Source organism: Amphibalanus amphitrite, unplaced genomic scaffold (genome assembly GCF_019059575.1).
Source record: "Amphibalanus amphitrite isolate SeventyFive unplaced genomic scaffold, NRLGWU_Aamphi_draft 000617F_arrow, whole genome shotgun sequence".
NCBI lineage: Eukaryota > Metazoa > Arthropoda > Thecostraca > Balanomorpha > Balanidae > Amphibalanus > Amphibalanus amphitrite.
This window is the reverse complement of record NW_024882111.1, coordinates 376,343-404,305: the sequence shown is the minus strand read 5'-3', so window position 1 is coordinate 404,305 and position 27,963 is coordinate 376,343. Positions and strand designations below refer to the sequence as shown.

General features: G+C 50.5%; 3 protein-coding genes and 1 non-coding gene across 8 annotated transcripts; 2 read left to right on the top strand and 2 right to left on the bottom strand.

The window, feature by feature from the left end:
- The first annotated feature begins 323 nt into the window (after window positions 1-323).
- LOC122363361 (proteasome subunit beta type-7-like) lies at window positions 324-6,423 on the top strand. Of its 3 annotated transcripts, none has more exons than XM_043332551.1 (4): window positions 324-595; window positions 4,061-4,556; window positions 4,860-5,011; window positions 6,094-6,423. In XM_043332551.1, exons 1-4 carry the CDS (start codon window positions 528-530, stop codon window positions 6,215-6,217), a joined length of 840 nt encoding a protein of 279 aa, XP_043188486.1. In that variant the 5' UTR covers window positions 324-527; the 3' UTR covers window positions 6,218-6,423. The 3 variants fall into 3 exon arrangements, with proteins under 3 accessions (XP_043188486.1, XP_043188485.1, XP_043188487.1); XM_043332550.1 differs by lacking the exon at window positions 324-595 and adding an exon at window positions 748-890; XM_043332552.1 differs by lacking the exon at window positions 324-595 and adding an exon at window positions 809-1,015.
- A 415-nt stretch (window positions 6,424-6,838) lies between these two features.
- On the bottom strand, window positions 6,839-16,792 carry LOC122363360 (protein O-mannosyltransferase 1-like). Its single transcript, XM_043332549.1, has 13 exons — window positions 16,517-16,792; window positions 14,295-14,425; window positions 13,941-14,065; window positions 13,509-13,685; window positions 13,001-13,175; window positions 12,480-12,732; window positions 11,926-12,146; window positions 11,474-11,612; window positions 10,378-10,491; window positions 9,528-9,684; window positions 8,832-9,182; window positions 8,494-8,668; window positions 6,839-7,828 (listed from the first exon to the last, which is right to left on the bottom strand). The coding sequence occupies exons 1-13, from the start codon at window positions 16,667-16,669 to the stop codon at window positions 7,645-7,647; spliced, it is 2,355 nt and encodes a 784-aa protein (XP_043188484.1). The 5' UTR covers window positions 16,670-16,792; the 3' UTR covers window positions 6,839-7,644.
- On the bottom strand, window positions 9,863-9,934 carry Trnah-gug. The gene has a single exon. It is a non-coding gene; the product is annotated as a tRNA-His (tRNA).
- Window positions 16,793-18,173: 1,381 nt separating the features above from the next.
- LOC122363357 (lon protease homolog, mitochondrial-like) lies at window positions 18,174-27,858 on the top strand. Of its 3 annotated transcripts, none has more exons than XM_043332535.1 (17): window positions 18,174-18,308; window positions 20,235-20,626; window positions 20,870-20,958; window positions 21,217-21,407; window positions 21,730-22,037; window positions 22,238-22,570; window positions 22,869-22,943; window positions 23,181-23,269; window positions 23,562-23,701; window positions 24,030-24,210; window positions 24,516-24,617; window positions 24,815-24,920; window positions 25,188-25,322; window positions 25,850-25,972; window positions 26,150-26,512; window positions 26,864-27,028; window positions 27,249-27,858. In XM_043332535.1, the coding sequence occupies exons 2-17, from the start codon at window positions 20,243-20,245 to the stop codon at window positions 27,393-27,395; spliced, it is 2,931 nt and encodes a 976-aa protein (XP_043188470.1). In that variant the 5' UTR covers window positions 18,174-18,308; window positions 20,235-20,242; the 3' UTR covers window positions 27,396-27,858. The 3 variants fall into 3 exon arrangements, with proteins under 3 accessions (XP_043188470.1, XP_043188471.1, XP_043188469.1); XM_043332536.1 differs by having other exon boundaries at window positions 18,244-18,308; window positions 21,778-22,037; XM_043332534.1 differs by lacking the exon at window positions 18,174-18,308 and adding an exon at window positions 18,350-18,423.
- The last annotated feature ends 105 nt before the right edge of the window (window positions 27,859-27,963 follow it).

Sequence of the window (27,963 nt, the reverse complement as noted above, 5' to 3'; positions counted from 1 at the left end):
GTCGGCAGTGCCCCCCCCCCCCTTGAAGGTGTTCCGTCACTGTTGGTCAACTAATAAGTAATAACTATACGCAAGACAGGCGTTTACCGTTGGGTCGTACCTAAATTGTTTTGTAGGCAACACCAGCCGCTGACGAATGTTACTTTTCGATTTTACATACAAGATATATGTCTTTACAAATATAAAGCCCAAAATTAAATTCTGAGCTGTAAAATCTGTATATTACTGTATTACTCAAACTCAAAAATCAATTCAACGGTGTGTCAAATACATAATCGACATTTTACAATATTTAGTAGCGGCATTCAGCAGCAAAGTAGGCGAATGGTGCTATTTTGCGTCGTATATGTATTCCAAATGACAAACATATTTTTGAGGGGACAGAGTTGTGTTGTATTGCCGGCGATAGTTGGGAATATTTTTGATGTTTTGTTATTCCTGGGTGTGAGAAATAACCGAAGGTCTAGGATATTCGTTGAGTGGCATTGGGTATCATAGCCGATCAAACAAGTTAGACTTAGATCAAAATGTCTGCCGCTACAGCCCTGGCACCTCAGCCTTCGACAACCGGCTTTTCGTTCGACAATTGTCAAAGGTAGGTTTTAAGTTGCATATTTTTTTATTAAATTTCTAGTGTACCCTTGCCCCGATTTTCAAGTCCACTTCGCGACTTATTTGAGTCGTGTGCTGTTGCTTTGTGAACGTCAGTTTGCCCATTCTGATAATAATACCATTCCAATTCATAACTAACATTGCAATAAAATGGCCAAGAATTGTAATTTCTTGGTAATTTTTCAGTGCAAACATCAGTCCATTGTTTTGCAGCTAGCACAGTATACCCTGAGAAAATCCCCTGTCCCGGACTGCAATCGTTGTAGTTGTTTCGTAAGGTAACATGCTTGATTTTGTTGTGACAACAAATCTGAAATCTTTTGAACTTCTTGTGTTTTTTCATTTTATGCCAATGACAGTTTCTTTCAAACTTGGATCCTTCAGCCAATAAAGTTTGTGCAAGGTAAGGTACTATTTGGTAACAAGTAGGTATAATGAAAGTGAATTTATTTATGACCTTATGCAAGCACAGTTCAGCACGGTCATGACCATGACCTGAGCTTTTTCAGGTAGGTCACTAGGCACCTATCTACATTTTCACAATTTGTTACAAATATAACAATCACATTTTTATAGAATTGTGAAGTTGGCAAGTTTCTTTTTAGCCTTAAAACACTTAAAGATACCAGAGGAAAAATAGGTAAATTGCTCTGAAAAGTCTGTCAATGACAGACAGTCAATTACCCCGTATACATGAGTCATTCAGCCTAAACGGAAATATCCGATTAGCCAGGGAATGGAAAAATGTGTTTCGGTGGCCCCGTTTACATGAGCCTTATCGGAAAAATCCGTTCCGGAACGGATAATTCCCTTTACGCCGGCAGCCCGAAAAATACGGATATTTTGCGCATTTTTACATGTCTGGCGCAGCTCCTATCAAGCATTATTTGTGCTTGTTTTAGGCTTAATTTACTTGATTCTTTAAAGTTTTGTATGTAGAATTGGAAATAATCATGGCACAAGCCATTATTTTACTTGTGTGCTGTAAAAGAAGTGTGATTAACTGTCAGAAAGCAAGAAAACAATTGAGGTCTTGGACAACATTGAAGAGCACATCTATATTGAAAGTCTTTTTGGTTTCAGAAAAAGGCTAAGACAGCTCATAATAGTCATAGCTCATCATGATGGACCTCCAGTAAGTTGACAAAATAAAAATGCATGACAGGATGTGCAGGATGGTGCCACACTTCAGAAAACATTGGTATGAAAGTGGGTGGTGCGGGATTGTGTATACATTTTTGGTTGACATTTTGATTTGAAGCACTTGAATATTCCAGCATTTTATTTTCATTTTTTGCTTTTAGCTGCTCAGTTCTTCAAAGACAGGGTTCAGATCAGTACTAGGAGAATTGTGTAGTAGATGTGACCTGTGGGTGCATTGCTTGACTGTCGGTTGCAACACAGTATCCATCATTTCCATGTGTTTTAGTCATAACATAAATTACATCTACTCACCACCAAACTTTAAGACACTATCAGTGCAATTTTCAAAATGCATAGAATAATCCACTCTCAATCACACCAGGTAAGATGTGAAGATGAAATCCGAGTGGTACCTATGTGGTTTGGTAGGTTGGTTGACCTTGTAGATTGGTAGGAAGTAGTTTGGTATAATAGGTTGTAGGCATGTAGGTAGGTGTGTTTGAAGGATGGTAGGTTGAAAGTTAGGTTGGTAGGTAAGGTTAGGTATGATTCTACAAATTCCACAAAACCTGCCAGTTGCCTGCTTCCACCATCCGAAATTAACCAAACTTTCAGAGACCTTCCCACCACTGAAGAATCTACTTCTTTGGAACAATAAGGTGAACATTTAAATATTGGTGGAGGGGGGGGGGGGCAGATGGCAGTGTCACTGAGTAAATTTGGCTGTGTGTCTTGTGTATATCTTGGCATGCAGCCAAGTTACTGTCCCAACGAGCCTGCGTGCCCTGCCGTCTGGTGGCTGTTCGCTGAAGCATAAGTTATCTGAATCACTGCTAGGAAGTTTGAAGTACCAAGGTAGAGAAAATTTTTGGGAGCATGTAGGTACTAAAGCAAAATAAATCAAGCATCATATCCAGTGTACCAAGCACTAAATGGCACTAGCATGCTGTTACAAGTGGCTATAGGGAGCGACTGGCTGGGAAGGCAAGGCTATGTTGGTTGTCCTGGAATTGAACCCTGATTGTTGAATCTAAGAAATAAGGAAATTACCCCTGAACTAGAATGCTTCCCTTTTGAAGCATAGGACGTTCCTCTCAACACTTATGTAGGTGCTTTATGAATCTGCCACAATGGCGCGAAATCAGGGGCAAAAAGTGGATTTCATTGTCATTAGACCTACCATTAAAGATAAATATGTATTTTGATGTGTAAACTAAAAAATTTCATCTTTAAAACATGCATATTCATGTCATTTTCTGCTAGATGTGCAAAAAATCCGTTTAGGCCTGACGTCCTAAACGGATATTTCCCACTAATTCATCGGATATTTCCGTTCCGCGTAATCGTCATTTTTGCGCGCCCAAACCAGTTTACATGAGTCGAAACTTGCGCACTTTTCGCTAAACGGAAATATCCGTTCCAAACGTCATTTTCGCTGACTCATGTAAACGGGGTAACTGTCATTTTGACCAGTTTCAAATTTACTGGTCATTTAATAGAAAGGTTTTTATATTTCTGAACAACTGCCAATTTCTTTTTATTGTAATTTTGGTATGACTGTTGAGAGCATCGGCCTTGGTGAGCATTACAAATACTATTATTGGCTACATTCTTGATCACTTTATGCTCAAATTATTGTATGAAATCAATGCAAGAATAGAAATTCATATGTTTCAACTTGCAGTATCATCAGAATTCAGAATGTTACTCATGATAAAGATTGAAAACCTTCTGATGATGTAGATTGAAATACAGTAATTGCTTTAAGTAGCATGGTTACCTTCTTACCTAATGATCAATTTATTTTTATCCCACTTTAGAACCACTAGCTCATAAGGCTAAGATTTGTTTGAAGCAGGCTGAAGTTGATGGCCATTGGGTGGCAAAATGTGACCTTTCATTATATTCTTTGGTGTAGTCATTTTTACATTGATGAAAAATTATGTAGGTAGGTATTTCTGATTTGCTTCTATAATCCTTGCCAGGTTTTCTAAAGTATTTGCCATCTTTGTCTAACTTAAGTGATGGACAGAAGACAGAAAATGAAAGTAAATAAGAAAACAGTGGTTCTAATGATCTAGTTGTTGTGATGGATGTTAAATGCATTGGCACCAACTGCGCTTGTTAATGGTGAAAGAGAAATATGACCTTATTTCCTTTTTATTGTCGATTGGCCTCCAGGTGATCCCTTTAAAGTCAAATGAACGTGGATGACTTTTGTCATTCGAGCTAAGGCTGAATGAACGATGAACATCATTTTTCGCTGACTCACAAGGCTGACATGTGAGTCCGTCGTTCCCGGCAGAAATGCGGCGCTGGAGTCGTCTGGCATGGCTCTGCCGAAGGCCGTGAAGACGGGCACCACCATCTGCGGCATCGTGTTCAAGGACGGCGTGATCCTGGGTGCCGACACGCGCGCCACCGACGGCAGCACGGTGGCCTCGCTCAACTGTCAGAAGATCCACTACCTGGCGCCCAACATGTACTGCTGCGGCGCCGGCACGGCCGCCGACACCGAGCAGACCACCAAGCTGATCTCCTCCAACCTGGAGCTGCACTCGCTCAACACGGGCCGCCAGGCGCCGCTCAGCACCGCGCTCAAGATGCTGGCGCAGATGCTGTTCAAGTACCAGGGCCACATCTCGGCGGCGCTGGTGCTGGGCGGTGTGGACCGGCTGGGGCCGCACATCTACAGCGTCCACCCGCACGGCTCCGTGGATCGGCTGCCGTACGTCACCATGGGCTCCGGATCGCTGGCCGCCATGGCCGTGTTCGAGTCCCGCTACCGGCCCAACATGGAGGTGAGCGGGGGGAGGCAGGCGCGGGAGGGACCAACGTCAAAGGGTAGTGCTTTCGGGAGGGGCTCGATCAGGAACAGCTGGGTTACAGAGGCATACCATGCCTTAGTGTTTTCAGGCTCTTGTATCTTGTCGCATGACATTAGATGCAAATGTGCGACCACTTGAATTGTACCGCGTGTGTACTCGTAGGAAAGTGATTTTCGGTTATGAATTGTCTCAGGTAGTGATGAGTTATCGTATCCCATAAGCCGACGATTTGCACTTGCTGACCCTAAGTTCGCTCCTGTCCGCAATGTTTCTCAGCTGGAGGAGGGCAAAAAGCTGGTGCGGGACGCGATCGCGGCCGGTATCTTCAATGACCTGGGCTCGGGCACCAACGTGGACCTGTGTGTCATCACCAAGGACGGCGCACAGATGCTCCGGCCGTACGACGTAGCCAATGTCAAAGGAGCCCGGTGAGTCGTCGATCTTGTTAGCTATGCTACTGATGCTGTATACACTAGCCCCACGTGCTTATTGACGGAGTGAGTGGAACGGAAGTCCGACAGGATGACGTGACGAGCGACTGTGTCAGTGTATGGAGTAGTTACATTGCATGGATGAACGGGGAAATAGAACGACGCTGCACGCTCCTGAGAACATGTCTGGTTAATGGTCATCTGATGAGGCAAACTGTATGTTATACCTACCTAGTGAATCGAAGAGGCGAGTACCTATCACACTAAGCAATCTCGCAGCCTGCAGCCGCCATGGTGAACTTATGATACGCAGTGCCCGGCCATAATAGCTCACATTTTACCAAAGTTCAAGTCTCACGTCATTCAGCCCAGAATACATCGTAGTGCATTGTACGCCCTCGGAGCATCCCACTTACAGCCAAAACAGTCTGTGGTCTGTCGGATTATGACGGTGGGTGACATTCACAGTGCCGAGCTTCGGGTCAAATCCGCTGCAGCCCACTTCCTTGTCCCGCGCACTAATGGGCTCTCTCGCTGTCTCAGACATAGCTCAGTGGGTTTTTGGGTGGACCGCTCGCCCCCGCTGTCCCGATTGGGAGACAGCTCTGTGCCTGAGTTATGAAATTCTCTTTTCTGACGCTCCTCTCGGGTTTGTGCGAGGCGGCGGCTTTGGCAAAGGGAGTTGGGAAATTTGTCTAAGATGTACCTTGTGGGTTGGGCTGTTAGCATCCCACACGCGCGGCTCTGGAGGCTTCGGTCTCGAGATGAATTTGGAAAAGGTGCTGGAGGGTAGGAAGGCGGATCATGGACATTCTTGCACAGACCTCGTCATATTAATCAGTATCGTGATTCCGAAAAAAAAACGAGAATATCTCCAAGGATTATCATTCGCTCGGAAATCGTAACACACAGGCGAATGGTTCTTCAAACCTACGTTTGAGTCGATGAATGACTAAATTACCCACTTAGTGTGTCAACAGCAGGCAAAATGTTTATATTTACCTAGCCAAAATACAAGACTCATGCCTTTTGCTGCGGCTCCAGTCCCCGTTCTGACTCTGTCCGCCGGCCTTCCACAGCCAGGAGCGGTACCGCTTCAAGCGCGGCACCACGGCCGTCCTCAAGACCCGGCTGCGCAAGTTCGACGTCCAGGAGGAGGAGGTGGTCAGTATGGACACCTCGGAGGCCAGCGGATCCGCCTGAGGTGCGTGCCGCTGCCGCCGGAGGAGGTCCCCGTCCGCCGCCGGGGCCGCCTCCGCTGCCGCGCCCGCTCGCCGGGGGGGGGGGGGGTGACTGTCTCACTGCTAGCCGGGGACTCGCAGCGGCCGGGACTGGCACCCGGCTGTGTCGCCATCTGCTACTTTGAACTGTTCTGTGTCACGACAAATAATAACGTGGTGATGATTCTGGTTGGCGTTTTGTTAAGGGTAAATATTTTGATGTTTCGGTGCTGGTACATTAGCACGATTCCTCCCGTTTTGTTTCCTTAGATCTAAGTGACAGTTTTTGTTAAAGGGGGAACAGAACATCAAACAATGAACTAAATAATTTGATGGTTGTTTCAATTAGAATTTAAAGCCGTCTTTGAAGCGCCGTTTTTCGTCCTTAGCGAAGTTTTGTAGAGGAAACTGCTTCTTCTGTGTTCTCCTGACCCAATAGATCCCCATCTGAAGTGTGCTCACTGGTCAGATTACGAATACGCCCCGAGTCGGTGTTGGATGTTCACTCACCCCACCGGGCACGTCAGTGCTGCGGTTGCGTACGCTTTGCTCTGTCACACTGTCGTTCTATGTGATCTTATTCACGAGCAGAACACTCCCAATATTCAAGTGTGATGTATTTCACAACATTTTGGCACCATTCAGAACAAGAACACTGGGTATGCCCGTAGCAGACTGACGACATGAACATGTGGCCTACATTGGCTTAAGCCGCTGGTGTTGCCGGCGCTCTCGTAGTCAAGTTTTCTTGGCTTCTCGTGCATACTTCACTTCGAATAACATAGCGCTATATGATGCTAAAAGGGAGTGGAGGGCTGCCCACGTTTTTCCCTGGTGTAGGTCTGTGATTTTCAAACGGAACGGGATATGAACTTAATATTGAGGTCCAATCTCGGCATCTAAATCCACGCGTAACGGCACAGCCGCACCCCATACCCGGAATCCACGTGCTAACACCTCCGTGAGCTGTTTAAAGATAAATTTCCCAGCTGTTCAAAACCAGAACTGCCTGTAAGACTTCTGACGTGCTGTCCTAGATTGCCGGAAGCGTTGACTGGAGAGCCATCGCATCCGTGACGAAAATGCACACACGCTGCCGACTTAGAGAGGTGTTATACCTCGGCAGTGCGGCTGCACCCATAGGAAAGTACGCCGACGTAGTGTACCCAACCCGCAAGTCATCACAATGCCACAAACACGTCTAATGGGATTTACATGTGTGATTCCAGCTATTATTAGAAGGGGTTTCTCCGTTCCTCCCTGGAAGTCGAATGGCTGGAATATCGAAAGTCACTCATCGGCAGAGCGATGGTTATTTGTAACTCATGTAAGTCATCTATGCATTTAATGAACGACTCCATTCTGTTGCAATAACCTTCACCCACATCGGGCACAGCTTTGTGCAGCAGATCACTGTTTGTGGACGATGAAGTCCCAGGAGTCCCTCCAGGTCATGTCCTTGATCTGCTGCGGCGTCAGCGGCGTGGTGCCGTACGACACGGAGCTGAACACGACGAAGGTGTAGCCGCAGGCGGCCACCCAGAGCAGCACAGCCAGCGCGAGCAGCAGGCGCAGCGGCCGCCAGCCCAGGTGGCTAAAACAGGGCGGGGGGTGGGGGGGGGGGCATGTCAGCGGACTCGCAGCGAGAGTATGGGTCAGGGGATGATTGGTGTTATAAAAGATTGGGGAGGCTGGCGGTGGTGGTATCGTCTATCGATGAGCAAACATGACGTTTGCGTGACGGGCAAACGCTAAACGAATCCACTGTGCTCTGCTTTGTTACCAGCACAAAAATGCGTCTTTTTTGCCGCCACCACTCAGTTACATGGGCTCTTTTTGTCGCATACTTTGACACCTAACACATACCGTAAAGTGGGGCTATTTGAGACAGTGGAGCTATTTGAGACAGTATTTAAAATCGCTATAAAATGAAAACCGTTTGATTTTTATGCGATATTTTTGCTCAGGAAGGTGTGGAATTGAGCGGTAAATCGACTGAGCAAAAATTAAGCATAAATTTCAAACGTTTTTTATTTTATAACAATTTTAAATACTGTCTCAGATAGCCCCACTGTCTCAAATAGCCCCACCTTACGGTACCTAGATGAAACTCGGTGTTTCGTGTTTCATCCAGAGTTCGTTTCAACTCATCGGTCTCCGACCGTCCATCTAAACCACGGTCAATGATACATCGCAGGCACTATGATACTGTCCACCATCCACTACAGCACCAGCACTATCCACCCCCGCCTTCCCTACCTGGCGACGAAGTTGAGGTGGTCGACAGTGCAGGCGGCCAACATCACGGCAAACACGTAGGCGGGCAGGTAGTGGTGCAAGAAGAACGTGTGGTCGATGACGAAGTAGGGCAAGTAGTGGCACGCGAACCCGCCCAGCACTGTGCGGCACACGGTGCACATCTTGCTCCACTCGGCTGTCAAAAAGACACAAGACGTGGGTTAGTACGAATGCGCTGTACATGACTTCATTCATTCATTGATACATCCAGCGTTTTAATCTCATCACTAGCGCCAATCCTGTTCCCCCGTCAGCCTGCGTCTCCGCCCAGCCACCGCATCCCGCCCCTCTCCTCTCACCGTCGGGTATGTCGAAGCAGGCGCGTTTCCTGCGCAGCAGGTAGAGCGTGGCCAGCGCCGAGTAGACGAGCAGCGCCGCCGAGGAGGCCGCCCACACAGCCGCGTTGCCCACCAGGTGTACCTGAGCGTTACTGTCCGGGCTGATCCAGTAGGCCACGCCGCGCCGCAGGGACAGCCACTCGAGCGGGTCCGTAGCGTACGTGTGGCCGTGCACCGTCTCCTGACTGTTGAACAGCATCTTGAGCTGCAGCTCGGCGAACTTGCGCCAGAAGCTGAGCTGCATCTCGGTCATGGGGATCAGATCGCTGCTGACCACCTCGAGCTGACGTTCGTCGTCAGAGTTGGACTCCACTGGCGGCGACACGGGGCGAGAATAGGGTGTGAAAATGGGAGACGGGTGATCTACTTGGAGACTAACTTTGGGTAGGCATATTGCGTAAGTAGGTCCGAAAGTTGTTTGTTATACGGGCTACGCTACGCTGTTAAGTGCTATCGATAAGTTGGTTTCTTTTGCTAGGTTATACAACAGCCCTCTGTGATCAAGCTTTCCCAGATCATCAGATGGGATCCTGTATCGGTCAGCTCGTCCGTATCACTGGACACATCCGCTAGCCCTCGCTCCTACCCGTCCACCCTCTGCGTCACCCCGCCGCCTACTCACTGGTGAGTTAGCGGTTCGCCCCTCCGTCCACTCACTGGTGAGGTAGCGGTGCTCCTCGACGTTCCACACGGTGTGCTCCTGGTCGGCCAGCGCGTCCCCGACCACCTCCTGCTGGCCGTTACCCCACTCGGGCAGCCGGCGGCCGGAGAACTTCAGTGCCATGTTCAGGTTACCCTGGTTAATGAACCGTACCTGCGGGGAAGGGGGAGCCGTGACTTGTATCACAAGGAAGCTGCTTCACTAGCTTCTCGGCAAGTTTTTATATTCATGTGGTAAATAACTTGTGACTACGACTTGACCCTGCACGATCGTCGACCTTCGCTCGACCAGTCGCCATCCTTACCACATCTCGGGTTCCTAAAAGTGTGCCTGCCGTGACCCGGATTCGAACCGGGGTTATCGCGGCCACAACGCGAGGTCCTAACCACTAGACTATCACGGCTTGTGGTGGCAGCGCGTTTGGTCTGCTCGGGGAGGGGGCGCGGGTATCATGGCCGTAACTGTCGTGATTCTAAATCGCATTCTTATTGAAAACTTAACCCCAGTCCCCATTGGGATAAATGCACGGGTTGAACTTTGTGCGGAGCTGGGAGGGCCAGGGCGCAGCAAATCCGCCGCCGCCTTAGCGGTGACCTTGACCTCCGCGGTCTGTTAAGGCTCCAAAGCCAAGCCGGCGTCGAATTTGGAGAGCTCGGGCCCTCCCAACTCGGCACAAAGTTCCAGCTAAGGATAAGCTTTTAATCGAGAGAAGAGCAAAATTCGGACGAAAATCATTGTTTTTTTTTAACTTACAGCCACCTGTTATTGAACTAACCCTAACTCGACCAGTTGCCAGCAGCACCGACAAACACATTCTCTCCGAATGGGCCCGACTGACTGTCCTACCTCGGATGTGATGGCGTGCCAGGCGCCGTCGGTGTCCTTTTTGTTGACGATCATCACCTTCCAGAGGTCCTGTTTAGGTATTGACGTGTTGGTGCCGGTATAGCAGCTCACCTCCTGAGGGCGCGGGTCACAGTGGGTCAGAGGAGAACGGATGAGTTGGCGGCACTGCAGGTGAGGTAGTCTAGCCACTGCGGAGTCATGTAGGGGCGCACTGGAGGGAGGGGTTGCGTCAGATCAGTTCGGGTCAGGTCAGATGTGAGAAACGTGTCAATGACACTGATTTTATGAGTGTTATGTTATGAGTGTATGTGTATGTTATGTTATGTTATATGTGTTATGAGTTAGCGGACAGCCCAACTCCCTCCTGAAGAACCCCTGGTCGATCGAGGGTAAAACAATGGCAATGGTTGATAAGGATATGTTTCTGTGCAGTCTCGGTGATATTGATACATGCTGCAATGCGGCCTCCGCGGCGTGCTACCTTTACGCCCTGGGATGCAGTCTTTGGGCTGTCCCTGTATGCCACAGTGCAGTTTACACACTCCACAGCATGCTACTCTATGTTGTAAGGGACAGTCTCTGTGCTACTTCTATATGCCGCATTGCAGTCACGCTGGCCTTCTGCTTCAATGTCATTTTTACGTGCGGCAGTGCAATATTCATGGCGTGTTACCTTCATGCTTTGTGTTGTAGTCTCTGGGTTATAATCTTATGCTTGAATGCAGTCTCCATGACGTGCTACATTATATTCTGAGAAGAAGTGCCTGGGCTAATTTTACATGCAGCAGTGTTAGTCTGTGCTACCTTTATATGCTGCAGCACACTCTTTGCTTAATCTTATATGCCGCAATGCAGTCTCCGTGGTTATTTTTATATACTGCAATGCAGTCTCCATGGTTATCTGTATATGCCGTAATGCAGTCCCCATGGTTATCTTTGAGTGCCGCCAATGCAGTCTCCGTGGTTATCTTCTAATGCCGCAATGCAGTCTCCGTGGCTATCGCTCTTTCCCACATTGCAGTCTCTATTACGTGTGCTTTGTTCTGGAATGCAGTCTCCTCCCTTCCTCCCCTCTCCTTCCTCCCCCTCCCCGTACCTCGTAGTCGGCGGACTCTGACATGGGCGGCCGGTAGCCGTCGCTGGTGATGAGGTGGTTACCGGTGATACCGTGCACCAGCTGTACCACGTCACCATCGCGGAACGGCCGGAACGGCGGCACCAGCCGCGTGTGACTCCTGCCGGCACCGGTCGCACGGTCACTTGGAGGTCACAAAATGATTACATAGAGGTTAAGTTAGCTGTTGGGTTTTCAAAGGGACTTGGTAAAATGGATTTATGGCTCCGGAGCCTGTAGATCACTGCGTTATTGAAATTGTTAATTGACGGAATTCCTTTTCCCTGGGAAGGTATGATAGTGGAGAAAATGTAAAAGATAGCACTATTCTTTTTCTGCTAGGCTAGACACGTCACGGTAATTTCAAAGACCCATTTCAAACATCACCTCCGTCCACGAGTGTCAACCCACACCACCGACCCCTCGGTTCGTACTTGGCCGGGTCCTTGACGATCCACCAGTTGTTGGCGTCCTTGCCGGAGTAGCAGGAGACCTGCTGCTGGCGGCTCGAGTTGCGCTCGATGTCAAACTCGTCTGGGTACGGTTTGCCGTGTGAGTGGAGCCAGCAGGGCCGGCCGACGGCGTGCCGCAGCGTCACCTGCGAGCCGTGGCCCACCGCCACCGGCTGGTTCTTGATCAGCGTGGCCAGACCGTCCTGCAGAGGGGACAGAAGGGAGTGTCGGTGTGGGGAACGTGAGAGGGTAGCTGTAGGGTAGGGGTGCATAATATCAAGATCTATGTAGATACCTCTGTTCCAAGAGATCGCTGCTACAAGGTGTGGTGGAACCGGACCAACAATTTTAGAATGAAACTTAACTTTTCTGAAAAAAAAAATCACTCCTGGTTGTTCCCTAAATTAGCCTGAACTCTCGGCTGTACTCGTATGACCAGGCTGTCGTTATGTCTAGCTGTCTGTCTAGGCTGTACTTTCCGCACTCCACTCCCCGCCCTTCTCAATGACGGCCGAAGGACCCCGATCCGTACATACCTCGAGACTGGCCTGGAAGGCGCTGGACATAACACGGTCGTAGCCTCCACCAGCGCGCTGCAGCACGGCCAGGTGGCAGTAGAAGCTGCCCAGGTAGACGGCCGCCGGCACGGCCACCGCCAGCGCGCTGCGCGTCACCAGCTGCGCCGCCAGCTGACCACCGCTGACGTCCGGCCTCGGTACCAGCGTCCAGAAGTCGTGCGCCACCAGCCCCCAGCCGAGCACCAGCGACAGGAACCCGGCGTACCGCACACTGGGGACGGCGGGGGGGGGGGGGCGTTACTGGCGGTCACCGTGTCTGAACCACAGGGCCACGGCGCCCACAGTGAACGGTTCGTCTATCAGTTTTGTGGGTTAGGGCAAATCTTTGGTGCTATGGCATGGGTAACTCAACTGTTATCCAGTCAAGCCGCTGGAAATACTTCTCTCGTTGGAAGTGAGTGAAGAGCTAAGCTGCCGTGTGTACGAGGCTGGCTCACATTCAGAGCCGAGATGGATGAGAGTGAGGATATCTCGCTCACCTGACTGCGGCTCCGAGGAAGGCGAACCCGGCCACCAGCCAGCCGAGCCAGCTGGCAGAGAAGGGCCGTTCCCCGCAGCGGCGGAACCGAGCCAGGCACAGCACGCCCAGCGCCGCAAACAGCATCAGAAACGGCTCCAGGAACATGAACCGCGACTGAGTGAGCAGCGAGTTCTCTGCGGGGAGGGGGTTCAGTGGTCAGTGCGAGTTCTCTGTGGGATAGGGCGCGGCGGTTAGCAGCGAGTTCTCTGTGGGGAGGGACAAAACGTGCTAATTAGAGGCTGGGTGCAGCGACTGGGTCAGCAGAGAGGTCTCAGCAGAGAGCAGAGAGGTGGAGGGGCTCGACGGTCAGCACGGCGAACCTTATCAGAACCGAGTTGCAATTCATGGTGGTCGACAGTGAGCGTTACAGATATGGCAAACCGACGCGGTTCTTCTTCCACCAATCGACAACCGAATCAGTGTAAGTTATTTGTGCTTACAAACGTTAGGACGGTTCGATAGCTTACCGAGCAGGATGAGGACGCCGGCCAGCGTGGCGGCGCCTCTCGACACTCCTAGTTCGAGCAGCAGCCAGTAGGTGACGGGCAGGAGCAGGGCGCCGGCCACCGCCGGAGCCGTCCTCAGCAGCTCAATCGGCACGGTGTCGGGGTACGGGGTGCCGATACGGTCGAACGTAAAGTTGCCTGGGGACACAAGTAAATGGTGTGGTGTCACCATTTGTCAACCAATTAACATGCTAGCCCCTGTGCGAATGCACCTATCTAGTTGTCAGACCAGTGCTTTAGACACAAAAAAGACGTAGGCGTACTTACACACTTGTAGGTATTTAGGTACTACAAGTCATGCATGGTAAATATTTGTTGGAAGGTCAACTTCGGCATGGTTTTTACCTCCTGCGGCGGCAGGTTGCAAGTGGTGCTAGGGCACCGGAAACTTACCATCGAAGCCGGCGAGATACGCGGGAATGGCCAACAGCTGCTTCCCCAGAGGAGGCTGGGAGTCGAAAAAGAACATTTGCTTCATATACAGCGCCACATATTTCCCGTAATGGAGCTCATCGAACCTGCGAAAGTGTAGATGTCTTAGCGTCATCAAACCGTCGGATGAGGTCAAACGGTGACCGCGGCGCGGAGGGATGCTTCTATTGGAGCTGACTTTCCCGGCTGTCTGGGGACCAGCAGCCCGGACGGGGCGACGTGCTGAGAATGAGCTGGTCTTATAAGGGGTAGAAGAAGCACGCATCATTTGAGTCTGTGTGTGACGGTTGATACGAACCGTACGAGCACACTCACACGATGCCTCGCGGCTGGTCGATCTGGTAGAGACGCGTACCCAGTCCAGCCAGCAGCAGCAGCACGGCCACCACGTCCAGCCGGCGGCCGCGGGGGGTCGGTGCTGGACGCTGCTGGTCGCCGGTGGAGCCCTGCAATCACACACGGAGGGCCTCAGTCACAGGCTCGACACTCGACATTCGGTCGGTCACAGAGCCCCACTTAGTCACAGTCACTCGAAACAGACACACGGAACACTATCACTCCACAGATCGTCAGCCGCAGAAGCTGTCACCCGACAGTCACTCGGTACTCAAAGATCCTCAAACACCCCTACGGTGCTTCAGATGCCTAATAATTGGCCTCGAACGTTCCTGCAGACCTCGTCAGAGACCCAGTGGTCACTTCAGAGGCTCAGACACCTTCTATGGACCGGCTAAATAAACGTGTCTCGACAATTGAGGCACAGTCACTACACACTGCCTCAATCCAAGTCTGTCCCGTGCACTTCGTAAATTACTTCCAAAACTTCAAAGGTGACCTGGGGTCAAATTACACCACAGGACACCTACCACAGGATAGGATACAACAAAATTAAATGTTGTAAGCTATGTGAAGTTTCGAGACGCTTTCTTCCCCCGCGTCCCCACCTATAGCGAAGGCAAGTACCAAAAACAGGAAGGAATGTGCCATTGCCATGTTCCGATATCTAACTCTGCGCAATGCATTACCTACTCTTTATTTCACAACGTCTCTCACTACAGAGTCCCTCGATGGCCGTGACGTGACGCTGTTTCCCGTGCCCCGCGGCGGTTTCTGCCGTGTCTGAGTTGCTCTGCAGTGGGCCGGGGCCGGCAGAGGAGAGCGGCGTCCATCCACCCCGCCCGCGGCCCTCCCATCACCGTCCGTCCGACCGTCCCGGTCACTGACCCCGAGCAGAGAGCGGCCACCGGAGAGGAGGCGAGAGGCCCACCCGGCCACAGCCTCCGCGCACAGCCGCTGCGAACGGAAAGGCTGCGGACGGATAGGCCGGAGAAACGGCTAGCAAAGAATGAGTTGAGAGGGATGACTGAAGTTTTAGCGACTGTTGGCTTCAGGCTGGAGCGCACCATACGGGGGCAAACATAAATCGTCATTTTATAGACTACGTTCTTTTCATTATGTTTCTCATCTCCTCGTTTCCGTCGGATTGAACATTGCCAGCGAATCGTCCTACTGGAGCGCTGCTTGCTAAACCACTGTAGAGGGAGTTTCAACCTTCCGTGTCGGTGAATGTTGACCCTGCTCGGCCGAGAGCACTCACCCCGGCTGAGACGGAACGCCTGCGGCTCAGTTACCATGACAACGAGCGGCCCGCCGGCCGGCGTCAGTTCGGCTGACCTTGACCATCGTCCAACCGGGACCTCAACGGGACCTGATCGTTTTGCACCTAGTGGTTGCCCCCTACATTTATCTGATGTGCCCTTTTTATTTTTCAAGATCATCTGAATCGTAATATGGGATCGCTCGAACCGTATTGACTATTGTGCTTTTAAAGCGTTGCAAAAGCTGTGGTTGGCGACGAATAACGGGAATGAGCATTATAAATTAATTGACACTTCGTCTTCATAGGAAAGTGTCGGGGAATAACGTAAATGTGCATTAAAATTGATTAAAGACTGATCGAAAGCTTCACATTTATTTTCAGCACATTTTCATTGTTATTTATGTGATTAGTGTCCCGTATTTAGTGATTGGTAAACGTTGAACGTTTTAACGAGTGAACGTTTTAACGAGTGAACGTTTTAACGAGTGAACCATTGCAATGTCGTCCGTTGGTCACGCTGGTTCTTGTCTTTAATGTCATCGAGCAGCTTTGGACTAACTACTTACTATCCTGTTGTATTATTTATACTAACGTGGTTCTTAGTGTTTGACGGTTATACGGTAGACGTTCATACGATTATACAACTTCTCAATGGTTGTTGAATGTCTCGGTTGCCGATCGACCAAAGATTCACTATAGATGCTGTCGAGTTATGAAGCTCCCATAAGCCTGTCGAGAATCGGAATCCATTGCGATCATTCAACGTCCCAACTAGCCGGTAAGCCGAATAATTTTCGGGAGATCTGCAGTGTTGTCTGAATGGGAACTTTTCATTTCTATTTCCAACAGATAACGTATTCCTGAGCGGCTCGCGCCCAGGGCTGTCAGTTAGCATTGGCTGTCAGAATGTGATCCTCAACTGACCCAGACCACTCACCTGGCTGGCGAGACTCTGGTGTAAGCTTTTCAGCGTGTTCAGGCCGCTGGTGACCAACTCGTCTCCCTGCACTACCTTGCCGGTGACGGCATCCTGCGTCTTCTGCCCGCCTCTGGCTCCTTTCCGCTGCCGCAGCTCCGCCTCCGTCCCCATGGCTTCCCCCACACCGGCCTCAGACTATTGCACGGCCCCGAGAAGTCACACAGACAGACAGACAGGGAGGTGATCGGCTCCCGCCGCGTGCTGCTCGTCGGCCCGTCACCGCTACTCGACTGAGCTGATCGGCCCCGCCGCCGCCACCGCCGCCGTAACGCCCCGAGGCCCCGAGGCGCCGCCGTGTCGGTCGAAGGGTCTGCGGTGGTAGCGGCGCCCGCGACGGACCGCCAGAGCTACTCAAAGGTGCGGAATGTCATCGGAAGAGCTTGGCCAGGTTGTTTAAGGAACGGTTCGTTTTGTCGCAATTGTGGTAGGTATTTGTGTACTTTTCGTCTCCACACATGTAAGCAAGCCGTACCTAAACCTTTGTGATTCACGGCAAGTAGCCCATTTAACGACAGCGCTAATAATCTTGCGTTTATCAGTATCACACCATAGCGTTGGTACCCGAGCCTGAAGAAAGAAGTAGGTAGGATTTTCGCCATTAGTTTGTGTTGACGAGAACGGCGTGCACGTACCCAATCAGAGTCCGATAGGCGTTATCACAAGTGTATTCGCGGCCATTGGGGCGACGTAAGAAAAGAAGAAACCAACTGGCCCCAAGAATTTTAAATTATCAGTTAGCATGCACCTTTTCTTTGATGTGTAGAGAACTTACCATTATTTGTTACAGAAAATTACATTTAAAATCTTCCATTTATGCTTTTTTCATCGTTTGCACAATATGTTCTTTTACTAAGCTAGAAACACTAATTAGAAATAGTTCCCGCATCATCAAGAACAATAGGGAAGGCTTGAAGTGAATAAAATAATTTAAACGGTTTTGTAATCTAATTGAGGGCACTTCTAAAATTGCCTGTAGAAATATTGAAGGCAAAAGTTCAACTTTTTCACAAGACGGATGTCTATAAACCTATTTAACTTGTGACAACTCAGCCGGTATTTCGTCGCCTACAGCCCAGCTTTCCCTAGTGACCGATAGAGGCGCTGCTATCGATGTCCGCCCGTGCCGCCTAACGCCAATTGTAGGATCATGCAGATGCAACGGAGACATTAAAATATATAAAGATCTTTTAGGCATACATATGGTATACCTAAAATATCTGTTGTACCGGTCACCTTTGGTGCTCACGGTGTCACGATTTGCAGGTATTCAGTCATGTCAATCGAAAGTTACGGTTGGTGACTCCGACGTGACTGACAGCACTGAGCAGTGAGCAGTGCATAATAGTGGATCATAAATGTCCAATTCCATGCTATGATATAGGGCGGCAACTAAAAAAAATAATTGTACTAAAAAACTTTCTACGACTTGCTACCATATTTTCATATACGGCGCATCTGTTACGTACGCAGCGCAGCTTTGCAGGGCAGGAAATCTGTTCAAAAAGAGAATTTTCTAGATGATGCTAGGCCAACTATGGTGCGTTTCCATAGCAACCAGCGGCTCTTTGCTGCGAATTTTCCAGGTTGCCAGGAGATTCACGTTTGCTGCTCATTTGCAGCCTTGCGAAGGTCTCGGGAAGAACAGGACAAGAAAAGGACTGGATTGTTTCGTTTTTTAATATTTCATTCTCAACAGCGTAAAGATTAATTTTCAACGAGGGGTCATTGCGGAAGTTCCTCCACGTTGTAGGTATGTGCCTGTCTGTCGAGGGTTGAGTAGTATTTTTACTTTTATATCACGCTGCAGGACGGGCAAGGCCGCGCACAGACTATACAGCCTTGTAATACATAGATGCTTGGTTGAGGTGATTATCCCAATCCAGGAGCAGACCAGTTACCTAACAATGCTGTGTCAATGGCTTTGCGACTTACTTCAGTATCTTTTTTTTAATTTAACTTTTGAACCATAAAAGTGGAAGGGATCACGCTGTCACAGAGTCCCTGCCAAGCAGAGTGTGGCGCTGGCCCTGCCCTCCACCCTCCACTCGAACACCTTCAGCCATGGCAGTGTTCAGAGTCTAGTTAAAGATATGCACACTGCAGCACATGACTGGTCCCCCTGACTTTGGTTGGCTATTGCCTGACACCAAATGCTACCATACTCATCAGGAGTCATGAACATTGAGTGCCTGTCTAGCCGACTTTTGAAACGGTGGCACATGCTCTCACCGCACAGATTGTAATGCTCTGCCTACTGACTGAGCTATGAACTGGCTGTAATTGGGCAGAGTTATAATAGGGAAAATGAGATGAGAATGAAAAGATAAATAGATTAAAATACAGTTAGCTTAGCACTGCAGAACGTAACTCCTTTTTTGTCTTATTTTGAATAGGTACGCAAGGATTTTGAAATAATACATAATTTTTAATATGAAAAAGCATGTCTATGACAGTGTGAGATTTGGCTGGCCAACAATTGCACTTAATTTTAAGAAGATAAACAATATGACCTCTGAACTTGTAGTTGAATATTTTTCTTCCAAATCTCCAAATTTTTCTTCCAAGTCTTAAAGTATTCTAGCTCAATGAGAATGGTTTCCTACAGGCCAAGTGGCCTTTAAAATTCGGATCAAATTAAGTTAAGGTAAATGTTGTTCTTAGTGGTGAAATATTTCTTCTGATTGTCATTTCTCAGTTTAACTTAAGGCTGTAAAAAGTGAAACCATTGTATTCAGAAGCTTAATCCTTACCTGATACGCATTTTTGTTGAAATGTCAGCTGACAACTTCAAAATTTGGCATTTTTATCCAACCTTGATTGGGTTTTCACCATAGCCGGCAGGAGTTGGCCTCAAATTACTCAGGCAATCTTGTAATATATCTTTATTGTCAAATCTGTACCCAGTTGCATGCCATTTGCATTTTTTTTTTTATCCAGTGGGCAGTGGTTTTTTATCTAACTTTAACCTTAAAAGCAACTGTATGTATGCACCATAAGAGAATAGCCCATAGCTACACTAATCTTCTGACAATCTTTTCATAAAATGTTCATGAAAATTACTTCATTTAATTTTCCAATACCATGGGCAATGCATTTTGTACAGCTCTAAATGTGAACATTGCTTAAGTTTACACCTTTGAGCTGACTGACCTGTCTTGTGACCTTGAAACTTCAGTTTAATTTTGGGAATGTTTCAGATGCATCTAGCTTAGACCTTTTAAATGTTGCTTCATGCATGTTTCTACATTATTCTAAGTTTTTGAGACATTAGCTGTGGCATTCCCTCTCACACCCCTTAGCAGTTGTTTTTAAAACTTCTGGCTGTCTCCTCCTTCTACAGTTTCTGACTGCTCATCCTCCTTACCAATCAGTGCTTACACACTACACAGTACACACTACACACTAACTACACAGCCCAGGCTGGCCTGTCTCCCTCCCATCACCCAACGTCTCTGTTACCCCTCCTGCCCCACTCCTGCCATCCACCCGGCCTCCCATAGCCCTGTGGTATCAAAAATTCAACCCTTAAATACCTCCAGGACTGCCGCATCTTCCCTCCCCTTCCACGGCTGCTGGCCGCTTCCTAACCCCCAAACCCGGACCATACGTCCTGCTAAGTGTTCCAGAGTAGTGAACCTACCAGTCCCTGACCAGTGACCACCCTGTTCCCCTGCAGACCCCAGGATGGCCACCAAGCTCCTGCAGGCGTGCGTGCGCTGCTCGCGGCTGCACGCGCGCCGCCAGCTGTGTCGGCCGGCGGCGGCTGCTCTGTACCTGCCGCCGGGCGGACCGGCCGCCGGCGGTCTGCTGCCCACCGGCCGGCGCCTGCCCGCCGCCCCCGCCCCCGCCCCCGCCGCGGCGGTGACGCCCGCGCGCCGCTGGATGAGCTCCGAGCCGCCCCCAGAGGAGGGTGACGGAGACGCGCCGCCGGCGTCGGCCGAGCCGCCCGTGTCGCCGTCCTTCCACCAACTGCCGGCGGCCGTCACCGTGCCAGAGGTGTGGCCCAACCTGCCCGTCATCGCCATCAACCGCAACCCCGTCTTCCCCAGGTTCATCAAAATCGTCGAGGTGAGAGGACATTGACGGAGCGATTAGCTGAGGTGGCGTTGCTAAGTTAACATTACCATGAGAAGCCGATCTTGGTTGTATGACCGCCTCACCTCACCTCAGTGGAGTTTTTTTTTTCATTCCAGCAGTAACTCATTGTTCCATCATGGCTTTGCCAACATTTAACTATCCAGTGGGTGAATGTGGAATGAAGGTCAATGTCATGAATGTTATTTCCATCATGTGGATTCTCTTTTTCCTTAGGTGACCAATAGATCGCTGATGGATTTGATCAGAAGGAAGGTCAAGCTGAACCAACCATATGCTGGAATATTTCTCAAGAAGGTTGAAAAGTAAGTGGTTTCAGCTGCTACCTTTTAGCTGAATGCATCCTTGATTTCATGGCATTACAGCACATAGCCCTACATTGACCGAATTTCGCTTTCACGGTATGATGTTTAGTGCTGTTTAAACGTATGATATTTTGTGCTGACTGACGAAGTGACTGACTGCCTATGTCTGGACGCTGAAGCGGTGCTCAGCAGCAGCAGTGTGCGATCCCCGCTCCCGGCGCCTCCGTCCCCATCTGACCGGTCACCGTCCCGCCGCAGTGATGACGAGGTGGTGTCCCGTCTCTCGGAAATCCACCCGGTGGGCACGTTCGTGCAGATCCACGAGCTGCAGGACCTGGGCGACAAGCTGCGCATGATCGTGATGGCGCACCGGCGGATCCGTGCCGTGCGCCCGCTGCCTGAGGACGCTGACTCGGGACTGGACACGGCGCCGCCCGTCAGCGATAATGGTTAGAGCACAGAGCGGGGTGTAAGGGAGAGGGAGGTGGTAGGGGTTTGACAGTCAGGGGAGAGGAGATGGCACCTTGGCGGTTGCCATTTTAGTGCCTATATTTGGTACGTGATTGATAGGCTTGGAATAGATGTGAATGTGTTTTCTCGGCATGTTGTGAATGTCAAGCTGATCACTGGATGATCTTGCGAATTCATTAAATTGTCAATAATTTTCTGGACTTCGTACCGGCGGAACCCTGCACATCCGTGTGTCGACCAGTGGGCTCCCGCCCCGCCCACCTGCCCCAACCGGCGCCTGGCCGCCCCGTCTAACCGCAGTGCTGAAGCTGAACTTTCCTGCGTTCCGCGCCTCCGTCACCTCGCCAGTGGAGTCCGGTGAGCCGCCGCTGAGCGGACTCCAGCGGCGCCGGCGGCGGCGGCGCACACAGGACTCTCCTGCTCCTGCGGCGCCCGCCCAGGGGGAGCAGGAGGTGGAGCAGGCCACCGACTCCCTGGACCGACAGGCGGCGGAGCAGGAGACGGCGGAGCAGGAGCAGGAGCCGCCGCAGCAGCAGTCCGGGGACCTGCTCATGGTCCGCGTGGAGAACGTCACCCACGAGAAGTTCGAGCACACTGAGGAGGTCAAGGTCAGTTGTTATAGAGGACAGTGAGGACCCTTTTTGTCACTTATTCGTTCAGTCATGCCATTGACGTATTTATCATGTTCTTCCACTTCTACAAGCATCCACAAAAGCTAAGTGTCCGGGTGAAATGTTGAACGCTCGTTCGACTGGGTAGCGACCCGAACTCGGCTGACCGATACCTTCTGTCACTCTGTCGTCCCCAGGCGCTCACTCAAGAGATCGTGAAGACGGTGCGCGACATTATCGCTCTGAACCCGCTGTACCGGGAGAGCGTACAACAGATGGTGGCGCAGGGCCAGCGCGTGGTCGACAACCCCGTGTACCTGAGCGACCTGGGCGCGGCGCTGACGGCCAGCGAGCCGGACGAGGTGCAACAGGTGCTGGAGGAGACCAACATCCCCAAGCGTCTGCGGCTGGCGCTGGCCATGCTGAAGAAGGAGTTTGAGCTGAGCAAGCTGCAGCAGAAGATCGGCAGGGAGGTCGAGGAGAAGGTGAAGACCCAGCACCGCAAGTTCATGCTCAACGAACAGCTCAAGGTGAGGACTATGATCAGCTGCTGGTGTGGTTTGTTAATTAATATATAAACATAAGCGCTAGATCCGGAGGTAGGATAATAAAGTGAAGGAATGTCAAGACTGTCATTAATCTTGGTGTTAATTCGGCTTTACTTTGGTTTCACACAATTCATGATGGAACGGTGCGAGTTGTGGGTTGTGACATCCGTAAATATCGGTAGAGTTAGACTCGCCGCCGTTGTAATTGTAAGCCATGTCGCGTGGGTGTCGTATTATAATATTCTGACGTTGAGTACACCTTGTCTGTCGGCGCTGGCAGGTCATCAAGAAGGAGCTGGGCCTGGAGAAGGACGACAAACAGGCTATCGAGGAAAAGTTCAGAGAGAGGATCAAGGTATGGCGGCCCCAGTGCTTTTCGCTTCGCGTTTCTTTTTTTATTTTTGTGTGATAATGTGTGGTTAAATTTTTAAGCACCGCTTGCAATATAACACGTTTGTTGAAGTATCAGTTAGGCTGCCGCATTCCTTGTCCATTTGTTTAGCCTATGCTTTGTATCGAATCGACCTTACTGCCCTGTTGCATATGCTAGATTTCGGTGTTCAGCTAAATTACCCATCTGCGCCGTTTTCAGGGCAAACAAGTTCCCAAAGATGTGATGGAGGTAATTGAAGAGGAGATAGGCAAACTGGGATTCCTGGAGAATCACTCTATGGAGTTCAAGTAAGTTATCCCCCTTAAATGCGTCTGAGTCCCAGTCGGTTGAATAAATTTGTCGGAAAGATGTGAAAATGGTGTGTTCTTTTCGCGGCTCCTCCGAAGCAGACCAAGGCGATATCTTTAGTTAGACCTGCTACTGTATTCGTATCACCCATACCTAAATCATCCACAGTTTGTCTAAATGTGCGTCGATCAGTAGTCATTCAGATATTCTGCTGGCCGTCCAGTTCCTCGCCTCAGTTGCGTGGCGTATCAGCGTTCCCTGTGCCCGCTCACCCCTCCCCTCCGTCGGCAGCGTCACTCGCAACTACCTGGACTGGCTGACGGGCCTGCCGTTCGGAGCGCACAGCGAGGAGCGACTCGACCTCGACGTGGCCTCGGAGATCCTCGACGAGGACCATTACGGCATGGAGGACGTCAAAAAGCGCATCCTCGGTCAGTGGGGGGCCCACAGGTGGTCGTAGGTAGAGGTCATGCTATTTGTAAAGAACTTCTCTGGAACAAAAAAGGAATGCTATGGTGCTTCGTAATTGTCGCCCCCTCGTCAAGTCCGACTTTTCTTTCTCTTTCCATGAAAAGGCTACTTCCATCGCACTACGGCCCTGCAGTAATGTTTTTGCAATATTGAATGAAACCTGTCCGAGTTCAAAAATAAAAATGCTGAATATTTTATTTGGAACTATCTCCATCAAATAACTCGATGCATAAACTGCTCAAAGTTCCAATTTCCCACCCCAATAGACTCTTCGTGTTGCTATTTCAGAGTTTATCGCCGTGAGTAAGCTGAAGGGTGGCACCCACGGCAAGATCCTGTGCTTCCATGGGCCGCCGGGAGTGGGCAAGACGAGCATCGCGCGCTCGATCGCCCGCGCACTGAACCGAGAGTACTTCCGGTTCAGCGTGGGCGGCATGTATGATGTGGCCGAGATCAAAGGGCACCGAAGGTGAGCCGCCGGTAACTGAATCGCCTGAGTGATGCCGCGGACTTCTGCTGCTATATCCTCAGCTGCTTATTAAATGGCATCCTGATTGAATTGCTTACTCCATTTAGTGTAAGCTATATGTAACGTGTTGCTATGCTTTCCATAAGCATTTGATTACGGACATGTCTATCGCCGTTAATTTTGCGGTGGCTATATTGGTGGTTCATCTGGTGTGGTTATATATTGGTGTGGTGGTTCGTCGGCTCGTCGCCCACCGTGCTGAATGGACGGCCAACATTCCGTGCTAATATCGTCTGCTACCCCAGGACCTACGTCGGAGCCATGCCAGGCAAGATGATCCAATGTCTGAAGAAGGTGAAAACGGAAAACCCGCTGGTTCTGATCGATGAGGTGGACAAAATTGGAAAGTAAGTGAACAATCATCGTTTTGATAATGCGCCATTGATAACACTGTGCGTTGATAACCGCTGCATTGCATTAAAAATGTACATCGAGGAATATTCTTTTCACATGTATGTTTGTGTGGCATTCGCGACATTACCCAGTATCCAGTTATGTAGGTACCGCTTTGAGTGCTGTACTTAGGATGTTGTCTGTGTCCCAGGGGCTACCAGGGCGACCCGACCTCGGCGCTGTTGGAGCTGCTGGATCCCGAGCAGAACGCCAACTTCCTCGACCACTATCTGGACGTTCCGGTCGACCTCTCCAAGGTCAGTCGAGGGCGGGGTCTGCCGATGCTGATCGATGTCACCATCGTGTATTCTTTTACTTGGCAACCACTGTCACTATGTGCGTCATGATTCGGTCTTGCGTTTTACAAAATTGTTTGCTATTTTGTCTCGAATCGTAGTGTAGCGGCATTTGACGGCCTGTATCTGTGTCCAGGTGCTGTTTATCTGCACTTATATGTTGGACACCATGTCTAACCCTCCGTGAGCCTTGGACTGTCCTAAATGACTCCGTCTATCTGTCGCCAGGTGCTGTTTATCTGCACTGCTAACGTGCTGGACACGATCCCGGACCCACTGCGGGACCGGATGGAGATGATCGAGGTGTCCGGCTACGTGGCCGAGGAGAAACTCAACATCGCCAGACAGTACATCATACCGCAGGTGGGCACTGGCAGTCACAAATGCTCTGCTCCGTCCCTGCGAATTCTTCAGTGTGTCCTCTGCCCCGTGCGCACTGCAGCTCGCCTGTCGTGTTTATTTTCTGCTGTCCAAGTGTCCTCAGTCTAGTGCCTCTTGTGTGCTGTCCACTGTCTGTTGTCAAGTCTTCGTCCAGTGTCTTACATCCAGTGCCAACCGTCCTGTACCCGCTGTTATTTGTCCACTTCCAGGTGTCTGGTGTATTCCATCTGCCCATCCCCGATAGGACGCTACCGTCGCTAATCAAAATGATGTTGAGCTTGATTCTATGGTGCCAATATCACATAAATGTTTCATGAAATGCTCGTCAGTGATAGTGTGAAACGTACATGTATTTACGGTAGACGTTACGATTAGCTTCTGGTCTGTCTGTCATTGGCGATTTATGTACGTCAAATTTTGCACAAGGCGGTAGGTAGTCTTTGCGTATCGCTTCTCCGTTTAGTTCGTCGCCAGCGTTTCTGATGTTTCTTTATTCCATCACCATCCAGGCCCGCACGGACACAGGCGTGAAGGAGGAGTCGGTGACGATCACAGACGGCGCGCTGGGCACCCTAATCCGGTCCTACTGCCGGGAGTCGGGCGTCAGGAACCTCCAGAAACAAATCGAAAAGGTACGGCGCAACTTCTGCTTGGGGCTAGGTGGGTTTGGTGGAATAACAATGCATTATTTTTCACTATTGAATTATATTACATACTTTGTTTTAGCAGCTTTGATAATTAATGATCCTTAATCATTCACTGAAGAGGTATATCAGTGACAGTGATGTGACCGTTCTCCCCTATTCCAGATAATGCGTAAGTCGGCGTTCAAGCTGGTGAAGGAGGACGCCGAGACTTTGACAGTCGACACCACCAGTCTGACCGAGTACGTCGGCAAGCCCATCTTCACCAGCGACCGCATGTACCAGCAGACGCCGCCGGGCGTGGTGTGTGGTCTCGCCTGGACGGCCATGGGTGGATCCACACTGTACATCGAGTCCTCGGCGGTCGGCGAGTCGAAACGCGGCGCGTTTGAGGCCACGGGACGGCTGGGAGATGTGATGAAGGAGAGTATCCAGATCGCGCACAGCTACTGCAAGAAGCTGCTGAGCTCGCTGGAGCCGGGCAACACGTTCCTGGACACCAACCGGGTCCACTTGCACATTCCCGAGGTGAGCTGGCGGCAGGAGATTGACATTCACGGTTCTGGGGAGGTCGGTCGGAGAGCGCACTGGTTAGCTCAGAGGAATAGCAGCTGCTCGGAGCTTGGTGTTTTTCAATGGACAGGACACTTACACTTCTATAAGTTGGCGGTTTTTTAATCGTGTGCGGTTGGAATAGTGTTGTTATTGTTTTGACAATATTTGAATGTGTATTGCCGGGCGATGACGTTGGATGTGGCTTGTGTCATCAACCGCTTTTATCTCTCTGGATTTTATTTGTCTAGTGTAGTTGATTACCTGCGCTGCTGCAATGACTTTGTTCGTGCCCCCTCTGACGGCCGTGCTGCGTCTGCTGCCCAGGGCGCCACCCCTAAGGACGGCCCCAGCGCCGGCTGCACGCTGGTAACGGCGCTGCTCTCCCTGGCGCGCGACCAGCCCGTCCGACAGGACCTGGCCATGACCGGCGAGCTCTCCCTGACCGGCAAAATACTGCCCGTCGGCGGCATCAAGGAGAAAGTCATCGCCGTGAGTGACCGGCAAATATGGGCGTCTCTGGATCACCCGCTTTTGCAGTTACCGGGAGATTCATACTAAAACCGTGGCTACCCTAACACTTTAGTAATTAGATGCAGAAGTGTGTGCTTTTGATCGGTAAACATCAGCTTGTCACCATTTGTCTTCGACTTGCTCCTAGCGTCCCGTGTGGTAATATGTTCTGATCGCGTTTGTGCCGTCTGCTCCACAGGCGAAGCGGGCAGACATCAAGATCATCTGTTTGCCGGAGGAAAACCGAAAGGACTTCGACGACCTGCCTCACTTCATCCGGGAGGGCATCGAGGTGCACTTCGTGAGCCACTACACGGATATTCTGCCGATCGCCTTCCCCAGCTAGGCGGCCGTCGGGCCGAGGAACGTTTTGCCGCGTCGTGGAGCGTTGTGTTCAGACAGCGAATAGTCGCCTATGGACAGCATATGAGCTGTTCGAACCGCAGTGTCCGAGGAGCCGGACAGGCGAGTACCTATTATAACCGACCCCGCGGCTGCAGCCACGCGCTCACCGCGGCGGTCGGCCCGGTCGGCGCCGAGGCCCGGGAGTGGTCCGTTTTGTACGCGTCAGCGCGCCTACCGCTTGTATAGGGTCGCGTTACGGCCCGTGCTGCAGTCAGGGAGGGGAGCGGCGGCGTGGGTCCGCCGTTGGAGCGATCACGATTCATTTCTCATCGCGCTGTGATCTGAGCCGTTACAGACGTCGGAGGCCGGCCGAAATGTGCAGCTGTCTGCCGGTCTGTGTTGCTACTTGCTATGTCTGTTGAAAATGACCAATGTGTAGCTGCTATACACGTCCGAATGGATTACCGTAGGAGTTTATATCTGATCTCTTAGTCGCGTTTTATGCTAAGAACCCTGACACCGGAATGCTCCTAAATTGGTGTTATGAGTGAGTGGTGGAGACTTGGAAT

What these genes read in the sequence shown, in the direction of transcription:
- LOC122363361 (XM_043332550.1), top strand. Translation starts at nt 763, where the DNA reads ATGGCCAAGAATTGTAATTTCTTGGTAATTTTTCAGTGCAAACATCAG. An exon ending in CGTTGTAGTTGTTTCGTAAG is followed by an intron (nt 891 to 4,060) that starts GTAACATGCTTG and finishes CGTTCCCGGCAG; the next exon opens with AAATGCGGCGCTGGAGTCGT. An exon ending in GCTACCGGCCCAACATGGAG is followed by an intron (nt 4,557 to 4,859) that starts GTGAGCGGGGGG and finishes AATGTTTCTCAG; the next exon opens with CTGGAGGAGGGCAAAAAGCT.
- LOC122363360 (XM_043332549.1), bottom strand. Translation starts at nt 16,669, where the DNA reads ATGGGGACGGAGGCGGAGCTGCGGCAGCGGAAAGGAGCCAGAGGCGGG. An exon ending in CAGAGTCCGCCGACTACGAG is followed by an intron (nt 10,492 to 11,473) that starts GTACGGGGAGGG and finishes CCGCGCCCTCAG; the next exon opens with GAGGTGAGCTGCTATACCGG. An exon ending in GGAGCACCGCTACCTCACCA is followed by an intron (nt 9,183 to 9,527) that starts GTGAGTGGACGG and finishes TGTCGCCGCCAG; the next exon opens with TGGAGTCCAACTCTGACGAC.
- LOC122363357 (XM_043332535.1), top strand. Translation starts at nt 20,243, where the DNA reads ATGGCCACCAAGCTCCTGCAGGCGTGCGTGCGCTGCTCGCGGCTGCAC. An exon ending in GGTTCATCAAAATCGTCGAG is followed by an intron (nt 20,627 to 20,869) that starts GTGAGAGGACAT and finishes CTTTTTCCTTAG; the next exon opens with GTGACCAATAGATCGCTGAT. An exon ending in GAGATCAAAGGGCACCGAAG is followed by an intron (nt 24,211 to 24,515) that starts GTGAGCCGCCGG and finishes CTGCTACCCCAG; the next exon opens with GACCTACGTCGGAGCCATGC.